An 18400-nucleotide genomic window follows, 5' to 3' on the forward strand; every position below is an offset into this window, starting at 1 on the left:
GCAGAAAACTAGCCCAGTAAGAACATGTCAGCTGAGTTTGTACTACATTGTGAAAAATGTCTGAATTTAGTTTGTCTTTGAATTTCTGTTTTGTTTGTCATTTTATTTTTATTGTTGAGAATCTGCTTCCATTTTATAAATTGTATTCTTACTTGCTGTTTTCAAGCTGTGTATGAATGCATCGTTATTATGAACTGTGAAGCACTTCGAAACTACGGCTTGGAAAAATGCTATATAGATAAACAAATAAACAAAGTGAAACCAGCGTATAAAACAAAGGACACACTGAACAAAGTAAACATGTTGTAAGTGGTATCTCCTTCAGCTTCAGCTGACATCTAGTAGAGTAGTGGTAATCCAGCGGACATGCGGCATAAATCACTGTAATATTACTGTTTGTCTAAATGAAGACGCAATATCCCTTTCATATAATTCTTCCCAGTGAAGTCATTTTTTATTTGATCACAGAGATCCTGTGATGTGTGCTTGTTAAAGACACATCACGGGAGGAATTCTCAATGGCAAATGAAAGTTTATTTCGCAACAATGGAGGAAGAAATAGCAAAAACAAGAACCAGAACAAATCTAACTGCAACTCTATCTTCAGTACAGAGTCCACTGTACAGAATTACACGTCCATGTCAAATGTTTCAGTAGTACCTATATACAGTCAGTTAACCCTCTCAGCACAGTTCTCTTGTTTATGTTGGACAGGGTCAGGGAACCTCTGGCCTCCAGCCTGCCAAATACAAATAATCAATTACTTTTTTACAGCAATAAAATATATAATAACAGAAAATAGCAGACACAACACACACGGCATCATGGTGCCTGTCAACAAAACATAGATTGATGCCGGTTGCTCTTTCCAACAGAAATAGACAATTTTTTTTGGTTTTTGTTGTCAAAGTACAGTAAATGACAAACTGGTGTGTTTGTGCTGAAGAAGTCTAATCTCAAGCATCATTACAACTACAAACATGCTAAACCGGATGAGCTCCAGGGATAAATGTCCTTGGATAAAGTTAATGCTCTTCAGTGGATTTTGGATGCCAACAAGCAGCTTCCTTAAGACCACATTCTGACAGTGTCATTGTGGGCAAGCTTTGAGGTGGGCGCGCTCATAGCCAAGAAGCTGAAACCTCACTCAGAAGGCGAAGTTGTGAAGCAGAGCCTTGTTGCTGCTGTGGAGCTGATGGCAGCAGACAAAGTAAAAGTGCTCCAAAGTGCCTGTTTGTCTTCTTGTCCAAGAAGCTCTCAGAGATGAACCTAAAGCTTCAGCAGCTTCTTCAGCTCTCTGCTTCAGATGTAAAATCATTTGAAGTGAAATTAAAGCTGTGGCAACTAGAAAGAGGAAACACTGAGCAGTTTCCTCCTCTGCAAGAACAAAAGCTGCTGTGACAGCTGAATACGCTGCTGAGTGTGAGAACTCTCAGGCATTTGGAGAGATTTTCAAGACATGAAAAGTAAACAAAAGGAACATATTTGCTCACTGTTACATGTAGAACCAGCTGATGTGCTTGACAACCTACAACATGAAATCATTGAGCCGCAAAGCAACAACCTGCTACTGAGACCTGACTCTTGCTGAAGTCTGACTGACCCAAAACCTGGAAAACCAACTGAGAGTATCATCATTATCATGACTGCCATCTGACATCAGATGCCTCACCAAAGAGAAGCAGTTCCAGCCATCGCAGAGGTTAGCGTGATGCATGTGTTCAGTTATAGCACCACTAGTTATGGCCCTCGAAGGATGATCCAAAAACTGGAATGGCCTGTGATAGGAAAAAGGTTCTGCACCCCTGCTGTAGGTATTAACACAGGAGAGTCTAATTTAAAGCATGTAGTATATGTAAACCTTTAGGGTCCCCGTCCATGATTGCACACATTACATACAACCAAAGCACATTCTCCTTTACAACAGTCATACAATTATTTAGCAAATATTATTCTTGTTACATTTGAACTGTGAGGGATTAGGGAGTGAGGGATTAGAGAGCCAAGACTTCGATCTGTGGTATTGTACAGATGTACAGCCAGGACGTGCCCTATTGATATCAGATAGCAGAATGATTGACTTTGTGGAATTGTAAAATGCTTGTCTACACTTTTCTTTCCAAAACCCTTGCATACTCAGTTCCAGCTCAGAGAAGGTCTACTTCTTTCCCCAGAGAGCTTCAGTTTTTGTTTTCCAAACCCTCTTTGCTGAGAGAGAATACTCACTAATACTGACCTAACTGCCCTGTGGGTTTTAGAAATGCATATTTGAATACTGATATTCGGCAGACTTCCTTTTTAACTGACTCAGTGCTTTGGAGTTTTTTCAGAGAGTGTCGATGTGTGTGAATACGCACTGACCTGCAGATAGAGTGTATCTCGTGTGTGTCTTCATCCTTGCGGGCGTTATCCGTCAGACTGTCTCCCAAAGCCATCAGACACTGAGCAAAACCCTTATAGATGGAGTGACACCTTCTGGCTGCAGCAACAGGGCATGGGCTCAGCACTGGAGAACACACACAACACCACACATACACAGAGAAGAGATGAACTGACTGCTGTGTAACATGAAGTGAGACATCACAAATGTCAAAGCAGCATTTGACGATAATCGTATTTCTAGCGGCTGCAGCTGTTGAACAAAACACATGCAGATAAAAAGAGGGTCTGTGCTGTGAGTGACACTAATGTCTTAGCAGCTTGTGGTTTTAGTGATGGACTGAGAGGTTGAGTATTATCCATCATGTGCACACAAAGGTCCAGACAGCTGTGGGTCCGTCTGTAATCCTTTCCCCTCTCACTCATTCAGTGTTTAAAGGCCGCTGCTGATCGATTGCTCACATCAAATATGAGACAGGTGTAAGCTTTTTGAAGTATTTATCAACACATATTTATCCTCAGTGATCACATTCTGTTCAGAACAACGATGCACATAATCATGTTTGAATGCAGCCAAGAACCAAACGAGACATTTCAGTCTAAACAGTAGAAAAGAGCATACTAAGTGAATACAGAGGACAAACTGGACGAAGAAGCTATAATTACTTAATTACTTTGTTGCACCTTTTTCTTCTGCATGAACTAATTTTGACTAATAATTGCATATCTAACGTGGATCAAAAAAGCATTAATTCTCAATTTCCTTTGCCAATTTAGAGAAAAATTGGCAAAGGAAGTTGAGAATTAATGCTTTTGCCATACATATATGTGGAAAGCCAGCGATTAGCACTTCATAAAGTTCTTATGGGGAACGTGTCAGCAAACAGTTGCTTATTAACACGCCCAGCAGACACGCAGTAACATTATCGTTCATTTGGAGTTATGCTTGTGTCCACGTGATGAATGTAAGTCTAACATTCTCTCTCCTTTTGGCTCTGGTTTGGTCTCCACCAATGAGAGAAATATCTGTTTCTTTAGCTGCTAACTGCCTACCTATATTCAGGGGCGGGGCTTGTGGGCAGGCAAGCCAGGCAGTTGCTTGGAGCCCCCCGGCCACTTACTGGACCTCACTTTGAGAACCGCTAATCTATTTTTCAGTATTTGTCTCAAATGTCCCAGAAATTGTGCATTTATGTGTGCAAAAACCAAATTTTTGCGGTGTGTACTGGTGGGGTGGGGGCCCCAGGGATTTCTTGCTTGGAACCCCAAGAGACCCTAGCAACGCCACTGCCCTTGTTCATCAGGTAGTCATTAATGTCGTCCATCTGCCAGATGAGAGGTTTGTTACTACATGCAACCCCTTTCACATTATACATGCGCCATTTGATCCATTGTACATATAAAAGTATTGATTATTGCAGCTTTAGCACACGACAACAACAAAATGTAAATGTGCCTCTAAGCTCTACATGTGCTTGTACAGAAACCCAAACACTCTTTTAGAAAAGGATCCAACCAGGAGCAACAACAACAAATGTCAGATGTCAAGCAGCTCAGGTAGAATCTTGTCAGTTGTCAGCATGGATCGTCAGGACACTCGGTGACAGAGAATAAGAAAGACAAGGTGTTTGCTGTCAGTTCTAAGTATGTATAAAGATAAAGGAAGGAAATCTGTGCTTTGGCAAGAGAGAGAGAAATCAAATCATTTTTAGATTCTAGATGCATTTTAATGGCAGGTGTCAAGAATTTGGAGGTTACATACGCCTACGCTTTCAGGTCTTTTTGTCTTCATAATGTTGCTTGCAATAATTCCTGATTTGAAGTCAACCGTCAAATCCCAACATGACGGATCATTTGTAAATGTAACTCAGTCACAGCATGTGCAGAATCTGCCTACATACAGTCCTAATGCCAAAGAGTAGCATGTCACATCAGACGAAACCAACCACCAACGAACATTAGAGGCCCATTCAAGAAACCGCTTCTTGTTGTTGAAAATGAAACCCCCCATCCAAGCTTCAAAGTTAATGCATGTTTGATGCACGCACAAACACACACCCCCCTGAGAACCCAGTCTTACAAGTCATTTACTTTGTACATACTGTAGCTATTTACAGCATCTCACCAAAGCCCAAAGCTGTTTGTTGAGTCAGACTTGAGGAGGAAAAAAATTCTTCCAGGGAGATGTGTGTTTGGTGGATGAATTCTGAAATAATTATCAGCAATCACTCAGTTGTTTTGTTATTGTACCATCATTTAAAAAGGATTGAAATTACTTAGTTTTCACGCACACACTGCGGGGACACAGATCTCCTCTGGGACATAGGCACCGTTGTTTGATTAAGCTGATCCTTTCTCATCTTTTAAGCAGCCGCAAATGAATGTGAATCGGAGGCCCGAGAAGACTTCGGAGTGTTAAAGTGCCATGAAAACAGAAGATGGAATTGTTCCATCACAGGCATTTACATTTCCAATCTCGCTTCCTTCATTCAACTCAGAGCTTATTCGTCGTTTCTCAACATTGCTAACCTGGTTCCAGATCTTTCAACTGCAGTCCACAACTTTAGATTTCTCAATTATTCAAATAGGTGTAGTGTTGTGCTTATTGACAGCCATTTGTCTGTTTGGAAACCAATTTGGTAACACGCAATTGGAGTTTTGTAGGCAGGATTAAGAATTGGGGTGTCATCATCCTGTGCAGGAGCCAGAAAAATAGCGAGAAACAAATCCTGTTTTCTGGAGGCTACGTTTTTATAACACTAATATGTTTTTCCAATTATGTGTGATTGATTAGTGTTAGTGATAAGGAACTGGGGCTGGGCCTCATATCCCAGTGTCTGGTATGGTTTGGCCAATGTAAGGACTGGTTAAGGTTTTGGGAAATATTGCAATTTTGATCAAAACACTGGTTTTGATACTATTTCTGGTCTGCACTTTTTCTTCATTCAGTGTATTTACCTTCAGCAATTACCTCTCTATAACTTACTTTTTATTGGTAGTGCTGGAGTCCATTCTAGCGCTAGGTTCAGATTGCCTTCCTAGGTACGAGGGATTTGCATGCATATAATCTGACACTGATCTCATTAATGTCAGCCTCAGCGTTTACTGTTCACTCTCTTAAAACGTGGCGGAGCTGTATTGCGGCTCTGCTATTGGAACATCCTACTGCAGCACCCTGATCAGAATCAGGATCTGCTTTATTGGCCAAGTATGAGCACACGTGCATGGAATGAGTCTCCAATAGCCACAAAAAACATCATTTATTTGTCACCAAGTTTAGCACTGACTGCAATGGTTCCGGAAAAATACATCTACAAGGCAAGCCTGGTCATTTTTGGCATTTTTCCATTTGCGGGCCTTTTTTAATTTTAGCAAGGGAGTAATAAAGTAAGAAGCAGCTGGTAGGCAGGGAAGCTGCTCAAAGAATTGTTTGCTGTACTATGTTAGTATTCAATTCTGTACCAAGCTGCCAGAACCTAAACATAGACATAAAAAATTTAATAATATTGTATTTTACCATGAGCAGACATCGGTATTTCAATAGTAGATATTGTAGGAAAATAAATGGAATACACTGTTTTAATGGTATTCAGCATCAACATTTTGCATCTTGCCAGGTGCATTAATTAACACTGTTATGTAATTCAAATGTAATCCAGGCATCTTAAGATTTCTAATTTTGCTAATTTGCAAATTAGCATGATATAACTACAAATTCTAGGAAACAGAGATGAACCGGAAAATGCCATGAACATGGATGAAACTGACTCAGCGGCATTTCTTCAATCCACATCAAAAATGCTGTCCTTACAGCAAATTACTGCTGCAGCTTTGCTGACTGAAAATGATGCTGGCAGGTCAGATACCTCACTTGTTAGTGATGGATTAGACTGAATAAAGCAGTGAGACCAAATGGCAATTCAGTTAGATTTTCAGACAGCAACACTTCCTTGTTAGTCATACTTTTCATCATGATTTTGATATAGATGTGTCAGAAGTGATTAAGTGTCCCACTCTCAATGATAATGTGGAGATAATGTGTGCGACAGGAGAAGTTACCTCAGGTGGAGAAGAGACAGGTGATCCATAAATGGATCATCAGACTGTCTAGAATAACTAAACCAAATAAACTGTCACTTGAGTGGGCCCATTAGAAATTTAAACATTCAATGAACGACTAAAACAAAACTTCTGAAATATACTGGTTTTATGGACAATACACAATCCCTATCGTGTCTTCTTACCTCCATCCTTACTTTGCTTCTCACCTGTGGGACAATTGATGGAGTAGGTGGAGACAAAAGGAGGTGCAGTGAATTGTTTTGGCAGCTTCTTTCTTTTGCCATCTGTTCCCTCTTCCTGTCTTTCATCCATTTAAATTAATCTAGGCTATTTACTCATTCATCTCCAAGCTTCTGCCTCATAACAGGCAATGCACACCAATGACTACCTGCCTATTGAATTACAGTGTTTGAATGGTTATCACTGGATACACTCGAGAGAAGATGATCCAGAGTGGAACTCATTCTCAATGAAAATAGAGCTGATAAAAACTGAGCTCTTAACTCTAAAAACAGATCCATTACACAAACTACAGCTCGATTTAGTTGATTTTTTAAAATCTTTATCTTTAGGATTCACCACAACCCTGTTCACTTGAACTAAGCTATGCAGAGTTTGCTTTGGTACAGTATGACAATGTATTTTTTGTCATGAGAACCGGTCAGATATGAGATATTTAAAAGTGGTCATGAAGATGTAGCTATCCATCCTTGCAACTTTTTTCATAATTGTATCATTATTTTTGTGTTTGGGTTCCTAATAGAACATGGATGCCAATCAGTCTTTAAATATATGGAGAGTGAACCCCAAGAATTTGCTCTCATTTTTTCCAGACAGACTGCTGGAAGAAATCCTGAGTGAGAACATTGTATTGAGTTACAGAGGAACAGAGGATAGACAGGACGTGACTCTCTGTGGGACAGGAAAGAAGAAAAACAATTTCATTTTTAGGAATATTTTCTAATCTTTGTGCTGTAAACACTGAGAACCACTGGTTTGATCTTAAACAATGTTGCATTTTCTAAGCTTATCATATGTGTTAATCTGTAAAATCTCAATTTAAAGTAACAACTGTCAAAATAAATGTGGTGTATAAAAAGGTATGGTATTTCCTCCTAAACTGTTGTGGGTAAAGGTATAAAGTACCATAAAATATAAATTCTTCTGATGGCAATGCCATTGTTAGACTGCTGGGTCTTGTTTTGTAAAGATCAGCAGATCATTGGTTTTATGGCCTGACACCTATCATTTGCATTTTATTTAAAATGTTCTAAAGAAAAAAAGATGCATGGTATCAAGAAAAAAAAAGGAGGGGGGGGGGGGGGGGGGGGAGAGTGTACCACTCTAAGGCGATATGGTCAACTTTAAATTATTTATTTAAAGTGTAATAACAGCAACTTATTTCAGCAGTCAATTGGGAACAACCTGTAAAACACAAAAACAAAATAATAGGAACTAGATGACAAAAGGGTACAGTAGACCATCCTGTGTTTACTGTGTGTTTCTGTATTTGAGGTATTGTGTCCCCTCAGGGTTGCCATAAGGCTGACGTAAGGCAGGAGTTGGTGGTGGTGTTCTGCTGTTGGCACTTGTGAGAGAAAACTAAAGAAGCTGTTGCTGCTGGTCATTGCATTACAGGGGAGGTCTCTGAGGTGGAGGAAGATGGCAGAGCTGCTCTTGGAGCCTGGAATCAGAGAGGGGATGGGATGAAATGAAACAAATACTGGGAGAATGACAAAACCTTTGAACCTTATTTCAACAGATTTTTGATTAGAATTTCTGTCAGACAAAAGAGAAGCTGTGACATTATCTCCCCATGAAGAAACTTGACCTGTCTGCCATCATCATTCGTGTCCAAGTACATTCACATGTGAAATCAGATCAATTTTTGAGCATAAACAGTAAGTGTAGACCATCTCTGCAGCCGGAAAAATGAATTAGTTTACCTAGCTACATAAAAAGTAATGGAGTAATGAGCCTTTCGGTAATGGTAATTTTGGTCCTTAATTTGGAAAGTAATCCAACTAGTTTCTGCCAAAAGTATCTAGGTTACTATGAAATCAAACCTCATGGCCAGCTGGATACAATCCACTCCAAGTCATCATTTATTAACTCGCAAGGTGACCCGACAGATTTCTATGAACAGCCTGTTGTCAGTCCCATCACGTCAAATGTCTTACTATGAAAAAAATGAGGCGGGTGTTTGGATGGGTCAAACACAGGACTTTAAGTCTTTGTTATTTTAAGCCAAACCATGATCTTTTCCTAAACCTTATCAAGTAGTTTTTGTTGCCTAAACCTAAGCAAAGTGCGACCATTTGACAATGTAAACCACGGTTTATTATTGTTCTCAGCAAGCTTTATTTTGAAAGCATAACCGTATGTTGCTAACCCCATTGATTACTGCTAACTTGCCTGTGACATTGCAAAATGATGCTAAAGGTTACCCAGTACATTAAAAAGTAAGTGACCCAGCGCCCAGTGACAAGTCGGGAGTGAAAATATGTTGATGTGACACCTTTACTGTCCCTGTCCAAGTTAACATGCCTGGAAATATTAGCACATGTCCACATGCAACCTCAGCTAAACTTAACATTTTGAACAAAGCAGCCAAGGGTCCACTGCTGGACTAATGAAAATAAAATATTTTAAAATTAAATAAAATTAAATTTGCACCATCAATACAATGAGTCAGTCAGTTTCTTAACTAGCTAACGTGAAGAATGCTAGTGCTGACATTGAATCCTGGTGCAGGCTTCATATGAACTGCAGATTCTGAGTATAACCACAACAGTCTCTGTCACAGTAAAGCTTTTCTTTGGTAAGAGTGTATAACTTTAAACTTGGTACTCGCAGTCAGTGTTAATGCAGATACATGCTAGCACGACATAGCAGCATGTTGTCTGTCTGCCAGTATGCCAGCTGTTAGAGGCTGTGATGTCAACTGCCTCAATAGTGTGACCGATCAAAGCATACGCTGCTCACAGCCAGTCCGCCATCACTTTATGAGGCAGTTTGCTAAATATCTCAAGAATTAAATTTTTTTTATTTTTGAGGCAATTAAAAGGGTTGACTCCTGTAAAAACAAACTAAAGCCCAAACTGCAAATAAGTGTTTTAGGTGACGCAAAAGAGTCCCAAAAGGACGTTCTGATTAGTAACACAAAAAGCTGAGACAATGTGACTAACAGTCAGCTCACCCCTGAGGGGCCTCGTCGTGACTTGTTGAAAGCCTTCTCCCCTGAATGGTAGGATCATTTTGGAGCCCGTAGCGACTTCACTACACTAACATGGCCCCCTTCAAGGGTGTGACAGGCACAGATGCACCATGTCATGATTAGTGTACAAGACGGCGGGGATAATGCTTCTGAAGAGTGTGACTGCCCCAGAAGTGGCTTGTTGTGTTGAGTATAAGTCAGAGTGGAGCCACTGTTGGAGCCTGGCAGGTGAACAGGAGATGCTAATTGGGTCAGACACTGCATCACCACAACTCTTCCCCGTCTCCCCAGAGACCAGCTGTTTAATATTTAATAAACCAGACCTTCTCCCACCTCCCTATTCACTCTATGTTGTTTTTTTTTTTTTTTTTTTTTTTTCCCGAGCAAACCTATTGATTTCAGGCAGGGTTGTTCATGGGGCCTGAAGATTATTGGCTTCACTCGTCTCCATCAAGTTTTCATGAAGACCTGAGGAGAAAAAACTGGCTAGAGAAGGAGAAGCAGGTGTGAGACAAAAAGAAATGAAGATGGAGCAGAGGAGAAAGTGACCAAGAGTGCTGGACTTAGTGATGACAGACAAAGGAGTCACTGAGAGAGATTTAAGAGATAAATGAGGCAAGATATTGTTGAAAAACCAGCAAACACTTTTTTATCAAAAGAGTCAGGTCACTGCCTTATTCACAGGCACCACAATAAGCTGTTTTTAACATAACAAAATCCACCTACCGCCCCTCTTAAGTCAACAAATCAACACACTGTGTCTAATTTGTTTAATCCATTCAAGTGTGAAAATGGAAATTACGTGAAATTATGCCTATATGAAACTAATTAGCAACAGCAAATATGTTTTTAAGGAAATGTAAACCATTGTAAAACCATGTAGACCGAACCATTCGGAATTAACATAATGAAGAAATGTTGTTAATTAACGTTCCTGGCCAGCCACAAAAACATTGATACTGAATGTATGTTTACTGACAATGTATTTCATTTGTTTTCCACCAGAATAGGCAATCCTGCAGTGCACTATCAATAGCATTATTCAACCTTTTTGTGAGTATGTTCGGGCACTGACAGCACTTAATGTTAGGGGGAGATCATGGTCTCTTTACAAAACAAGTCACAGTCTTTGCCTAACCTTAACAGAAGTGCTTTTGATGCCTAACCTGACCACAGGCTGGATTCTGGTGTCACAGTCCAGCACTGCATACACCCACATCCACCCCCACCACCTACCTACTCCATAACATATAATAACATATAAAGAAATAACATACAGTGTTTCATTCACTCAAACAAATGCTGACTTTAAACATAATCCAAGCAGCAATTATATTTGACAGCACAACACAATTATGAATGGAAATTGACAGAATTTCTAGGAGACATAGTTGAAAAATGACCATTTGTGGTATAAGGGGCAGTCAGCTATTTGGTATCCATCTGCCCTGCATTTTATGCAGCTTTTCTTGCTACAGCCTGGGTTGCCAGGTACAGATGAGCATGGGATTTGGCTTAAATCTCAGCACACGCATATACCAAACATGGCAACCACTCTGTGAGGGCAAGACTCTGGGATGCTGTGCATAAACACAGCTCCTGGCTGTTGTTTGTGGAGTCAGATCAGTCTCAGAATTAATGAATTTGCAGATGGATTCACAAATGTACTTGAGGATTTATACATAAATGACTCTCTCCACATAAATATAAAACATAACATAAAAAATATTGATCCTTCTTTTTAAAACAAATCTCTTGTTTTTTGTTTTTTTTTTAAATATAGAAATAAACAAATATGCATGTTAAATTATCATTTAACATAGAGAGATATTCAAAACAATTTTTAGCAAAAGCATACTTGGATGTTGTTAGATTGAACTTACACTGTATTTGTGTGTGCTTTTCTGAGACCCCCCTGATGTGGCTGGATTCACTTCACCAATCACCTGTCAACCCTCTTGTTTCCGAGGGCATCTTATGTTTTTTACCCTTCTCACCAACTGTCCTCCCATCTAAATATTTTCCTGTAAGTCTCTCCTATTTTTAACCGTTTTAAACAAACATAAAATAAGTTGGCTGTGACATTGTCCAGTAACACAGGTGACAGTGAGTAGAGCATAAGCTGAGACGTCTAGTGATAAGAAGTCATTTACTCAAAACGGCACCCACCAATAAAACAAGAAGAAGAAGAAGAAGAAGAAGAAGAAGAAGAAGAAGAAGAAGAAGAAGAAGAAGAAGAAGAAGAAGATGATGATGAGAGGGATGGAGTACCTGCCAAAAAGACTAAAACTTTGTGTAAGTATCTCTCCAAATGGGGGGAGGCTTGCTCAGACTTAATGAAGAGCAATGTTGGTTAAAGTCATGTTTTTTTGTAAAATGTGCCACATGGATTGTAGTGTATTGGAGGGACACAGAAGGAAAAGCAATGTGCGATGAGCCAGCATGACAAATCTGCCAAGCATAAGCATGCCGATGAGGCATGAAACATGCCCCATGAAACATGCCCCACCAATGCCATCCATTTCTCAATCACCCTTCTCTACCAACTGTCTCACTTGCAATTAGACTTTCTCACAATCACAACTGAAGCATACTGTGTAAGTGATGTATATAAACCATCCATCCATCCATTTTCTATACCGCTTATCCCTTTCAGGGTCGCGGGGGGGCCGGAGCCTATCTTGGCTGTCAACGGGCGAGAGGCGGGGTACACCCTGGACCGGTCACAGGGCTCACACCTAGGGGCAATTTAGAGTCACCAATCAACCTAATGAGCATGTTTTTGGTCTGTGGGAGGAAGCCAGAGTACCCGGAGAGAACCCACGCATGCACGGGAAGAACATGCAAACTTCACACAGAAAGGCCCGAATCGGCCCGGGAATCGAACCTGCGACCTTCTTGCTGTGAGGCACGTGCACTACCTGCTGCGCCACCGTGCAGCCCACATGTATTAATGCGGGGATGTTCACAGCATTTCACTTCCAACCAGGTATCTGATTATGCTAAGCTAGGCTAACTACGGGCTGACTCCAGTTAATGTTTAATGCTCAGACATGATGTCAATCTTGTCATCTCATTCTCAGAAATATTTTACTGTTTCTAGCTGGGAATTATTGTAGCAATGTGTATATATGAATTATGTCTAATTAATCCTATTGTATTGACTGAATGTAAATCAAGAGGATATAGGGTAGTCCCCCAATGCACTGGTTTAAATTTCTACATTTCTTTGAAAGCAGCCCTCATAGGGAAAAACGGTTTGATTATCTCCACGAGCCAATATTCAAACTGAAATGAGTTCTGGGGGTGCAGTAGGGAAATCAAGGCAGGGAAGCACATCTGTTCAACTGGCAGGAATTTGTTGTTTCCGATTTGGCTTGTAAACTGATTATCTGTTTTTGAGGCTTAACTGAACCCTGTCCACTTCACACTGAGGTCACTAAGGGGTTGTGACAAGGTGGCAGTTTCAACTCTTATAACTCAGTATTTTATAAATGTGGCCTCATGGCAAGAAGAATCCCCAAGGTCAACAGTGTGGACTTTACTGTACAGAGTTTACACGTATATTTTGCTGATTTATCTGCTATAGGGATCAAATAGTCCCAGGATCTAAATTTAGGAAGTCAAGGTCCCTTGAGTCCCTGGGTTTCTGTTGACTCCAGTTTCCACTGCATCTAAGGAACTTTGGAGTTTTGGCATATTAGACTGATAATAACTAACAAGACTAAGAGTCTACAGTCACACCAGGGACTCTACTAAACCACCACAGTGCATTGAGCTACATAATAACATGTCAGCATGCTAACGTGCTCACACTGACCATGTTGCCAGGCTGCAATAATGTTTACCATGGTCACATTCTAAAACTTGGTAATTAGCACATAACACAAAGTACAGCTGAGGCTGATTGGAATATCATTAGGTTTGCAGGTATTTGGTCATAAAGCAAAGTACTGGAAAAATGTAAAAATCGACTCTCATGCTAGAGCTAGACAAAAAGTAAAGGGACTACCAAAGTTATTACAGTTTATCCTGAGTGGAACATGAATGTCTGTACCAAACTTCATGGCAAGCTGTTCAATACTTATTTAGATATTTCACTCAAAACCACAAAATGTAAACTTCATGGTGGTACGAGAGGAAAAGTACGGGATCAGCAAGGGCATTAGGATACATCACCTCGGAAAAACTCTTGGCCCACCAAATTTTGAGCCAATACATCTAGCAGATCTTGAGAGATTTTTTTTACTGGATAAGTGGATAACTGGTGGCAGAGATAAACTCAAGGGATCAACAAAGTAAGTAGGGCTCATCCTGTGGAGACCATGGATGTTTGTACCGAATTTCATGGGAAATCATTGAATTGTTGTTGTGACGTTTCAGGAAAACCCAAAAATGTCAATATTATGGTGGTGCCACGGGTAAAGTCAGGAAATCGCCAGTGCCAGTGGGTTTCATTCTTGGGGCCATGAATGACTAAACAACGTTTCAGGCAATCCATCCAATAGTAGTAATAGACCAGTAATAGTAATCTGGACCAAAGTGATGGCTTGATGGTGGTGGCCTGTCATTGCCATCTGTTGAGTTGTACTAACTAGCATGGCTGAAAAGCAACAACACAGACATGTACGCACATCAGCTAGACAGTCTTGAGGCACACGTTTAACCAGCCAGTGCTGTTCAGCCCTGCAAACTCAACCCTGAAGCCTAGGCCTTCAAAATGTGCTACCCTCAGAGCAAAAACCTTTTTGGGGTTAAAACCATGGCAGTGGCTATGGGGAGGGGTGGCTTTTTTTTTTTTTAGCCAATAAAATTGTAAAATCATGCAGAAAAGAGCAGTACTGTTTCTAAGTTCTGATTGGGTGGGCAGCCTACAGCCCACCTCCAAAGTCACCCAGTGCCCACCCACTCTTCTGAAGCAAACCAGTCCACTGTATAGAGCAGAGATGAGTAGCAGCTTGCCTTAAGAGTAGATGAGAGCAGCGGATTGCACTTGGGAGTGGTATCAAAAAACATGCCTGAAGTCGAACAGCTCGGAGTTGACTGACTAGACTTGCAAGGGCAGAAATCGCATGCTAGCATGCTAATCCCACTTTCATTGTATGGTTACGATGAACACTGTCTATGGAGATAATACTTTAGTAGACACTTTATTACATATAAGCTATACTTAATGATGAGTACAACGTGAATGTTTAGTGGGATTACTCTTTATCGTACGATTGTAGTGCAAACAGCATTACAATTCCAAGACCGTTTGTAATGATTGATTGTAATGATTTAAATGGAGTTTATGAGAATGAACACCTCACTACAAATGAATGTGATTCATGGGTCTGTTCATTGTAAAACACATAAATATGAGGGACCTGAATGATGCATGTATGAGTGTGAATGAGTTTGAATCTTCTAATTTTGTAAATATTGGCTTTGGTTTTCATGTTATTTGAGAACTAAGCTTATCTCAATGTTTGTTTGTTGTATCATCAATTATCGACCCGCCAACTCAAATATGGGTTTTCTCAATAAATCCTCAGTTAATGTCCTCCCTTGTGCTTAAATACAACAGGTCCATTATATTTCATCAGAACATGATTGACTACACAGATGTATATTACCTTTAATGCATCCTTACTACCTACTACAATAACCCAGAAAGGGTCTGGGGTCCATTTTTCTGGTCTGTTTTACCCTCCACACTACTCAGCCGTCCAACTTCACTGTCTGGATTTGCTCCTATCTCCTTGCAGATCCTTATAAACACTATGTATGTGTTGTATGTGTCCCTCCTCTAGTCTATGTGACAGAATTCCTAAAGGGATTCCTAAAATCCATCTTTCCTGTCTTAGATCCCAGCTTGCTCTCTATTTTCACCCACTCTCTCACCTCCAGGTCCATTCCCTTACTATTTTAAAATTGGCAGTGTTCAGTCACTTCTTCAAAAACCCTCTGTAGACCCAACCTATTTAGAGAGTTACAGACCAATCTCCAAGTCACCTATTTTATTCAAAATCCTTGAAAATATTGTCTCCAACCAACTCCTGCAGTTGGTCAAGTGTCACAAAATCTCTGACAAATTTCAGTCCAGCTTTCATCACAAGCATAGTACCGAGACAGCTTTACTGAGAGTAACTGATGATAATGAAGTAATGTCGTAGTACAGTAGTGAAACAGTAAAAAAATTAATGTAATGAAGTAACCTTATGCATGCAGACAAAGGTTATACTCTCTCTCTGTGTGTGGTGTCCCTCAGGGGTTGCTCCTTGAACCAATCCTTTTTTTTTATTGCACATGCTTCCTCTGGGTCATTTGTTCAGCTACTTTCAAGACATGTTATGTCACTGTTATGCCGATGATACAAGAATCTATTTCTCTGCTAAGCCTGAATCAACTGTCCTCCCTCTATGACTGCTTAGCTACCACCACAAAATGGATGTCTCTTAATTTCCACCACCTAAACCCCGATGAAACAGAAATTCTTTTAATTGGTCCTGATAACTTTTCCACCGCAGTTGATCAGTTTATTGGTCCAATCTACCACTACCACTTAATGTCAAATCTACCACTAAAAATTTTTGTATCTTTGATCAGTACATGACTTTTGACCAACATGTTACTAAGCTTGTCCAGTGCTGTCTTCTTCAGCTAAGAAATATCACAAAAATCAGATGTAAGTTGTTTTCTACAACTCTTAAACTATTAATTAAAACTTTCATTTTCTTCTACCTTGATTGTAATTCCCTCTGCACGTTTCATTGAGGCTACAAATAGTTCAGAATGCAGCCACCAGGCTGTTAACTAGAACTACTCTACGGTTCCACATTAGTCCTGATCTTGCCTCCCTCCACTGGCTTCCTGTAAAATTCAGAATAAACTACAAGATTCTGTTGATTATTTATGAGACTGATCATGACTTTGCCCCAGGTTACATTTCTAATCTCTTTGCTCTGTATTCCACTTCTTGACCACTTCGATCTTCTCATCTTGGGCTTTTATCGATCCCAGAATCCAAATGCAAAACAAAAGGTGATCGTGCCTTTTAGCCCAAACCCTCTGGAATCATCTTCCCATCCATCAGATTTGCTGAATCCTTGAATTATTTCAGTTTCTAAAAACACATTTTATAGACAAGCTTTTCAAAAGGACTCTATTGTGTTTTTACCTTATTTGTTAATTCATTTTTTATCTTTTTGCATGTCTGAAGCACTTTGTGTGTTTTAAAAAGTGCTATATAAATAAAGCATTATTAACTTACAATGAAAAGAATGTTATGGAGCTGATTATGCTGGATGATGTTTCACATTTTATTTTAGGGTAAATCAATCAGCCATCCATTGATTCAAATCATTGGGCAGCAACAAACTTGAAACTTCTGCTTCACTACTTCCCAATTCCCCTGATTCAAATTAGAACATTAGATTAGAAATTACTCCTTTATTAATCTCCATTGGAAATTCATTTTCTGTTTTTAATCCATGCAAACACAAACACACAGTATAAGACAGAGAAGCCTGAGGGCCCAATGGCAGGAGCTTCCATGTTATCTTGACCCTGGCAAGCCTCAAGATACCAGCTGTTATTTTGTCACAGTTTTGTGCAAAATGGCCAGGGATGTAAACCAGCAACCTTCAGGCAATTGGTCAGCTTCTATAACCTCTGGGTTACCTACCACCCACATTGCCCACCTATTGCTACAAGCCCACCCTGGTAGGCTAAAACTGGCCCTGCACAGAACTCAAAACCAGAGCTAAATTCATGCAGTCAAAATGCAGGTAAAGCTCCTAAAACGGTTCCTGGAAAAGCTTTAGGTCAAAATGGGCTGGCAATCTGTTACTCTAGTGATGTATATTCACTGTTCAGGGTCTGACCCTGATTCCTACTTATTGAAAGTGGAATGGGTTCCATTCCCCTTTGAGGGGATAAGCAGGTAAAGAAAATAAATCATTGAATGAGTCGAAGGCCTAGCTAACTCAGAATTTAAATAGTGTGGGTCCACAGAGAATTATAAAAGCTCTTGCAGGACTTTCCCCATTAGTCAGTAGCAAGAAACTGCCAAGGTTAGTGAAGATGTGTGCTCACTGGCCTGAATTTGCATGGACTTCTTTAACATTAGCCGGGTTGAGCTGCACATGGCTGATTTGAATTTTGGAAATGAAACATCACTACTTTCATAATGTTGCTTTATGACATCAAGACATGGGCAAACAAAGGCAGGGATGTTGAGTAGAAAAGAGGCTAAAATGGGGACATACAATAAGTAGAAGAACAATAAAAGAAAGAGAGATGCTTATTAGAAGAATAACTCCAGCTGCATGGGACACATCACTGCTGAGAGGAGCACGCAGATCAATGAAGGGACAGCTGATCAACTGACTCAACCTACCTTGATTAATATTTCATATCTGAAGACTGAGCCCAGGAAGAGAGAGAGCAGTACGACTACAGCAATGGAGTGACTGATTGATATGGACAACGAGAGAAATCTCCAGGCTTTGCACAGACTTGATTGTGATCGGAAACAGATAAAGGAGATAAAAAGAGATGAAGAAATGAAGAAAAGCATTTTTCTGAGGGGGTTAATGAATTGCACTGATAAATAAATGTGATCGGCAGAATTGTTTATGACTCTCAATGTCAGGAGACGTTGCTCTCACTGCACCCAATATAGTGTGCTATAAAATCAATATGACAAATGTTAAAAAATAAGACAGGTATTAGCCAATGTTTTCCTTACTATCAGCA

At 40.0% G+C, this 18400-nt stretch overlaps 1 protein-coding gene across 1 annotated transcript in view; it reads right to left on the reverse strand.

Annotated features, from left to right (window-relative positions):
• The window catches only part of nrn1la (neuritin 1-like a), a 95868-nt gene that overhangs the window by 34719 nt on the left and 42749 nt on the right, over positions 1–18400 (reverse strand). The window contains exon 2 of the mRNA XM_070972157.1: positions 2362–2506. Coding sequence (XP_070828258.1) covers positions 2362–2506 — 145 coding nt within the window. The remainder of the gene's footprint in view (positions 1–2361; positions 2507–18400) is intronic.

This window comes from Chaetodon trifascialis, chromosome 10 (assembly GCF_039877785.1).
Source record: "Chaetodon trifascialis isolate fChaTrf1 chromosome 10, fChaTrf1.hap1, whole genome shotgun sequence".
NCBI lineage: Eukaryota > Metazoa > Chordata > Actinopteri > Chaetodontiformes > Chaetodontidae > Chaetodon > Chaetodon trifascialis.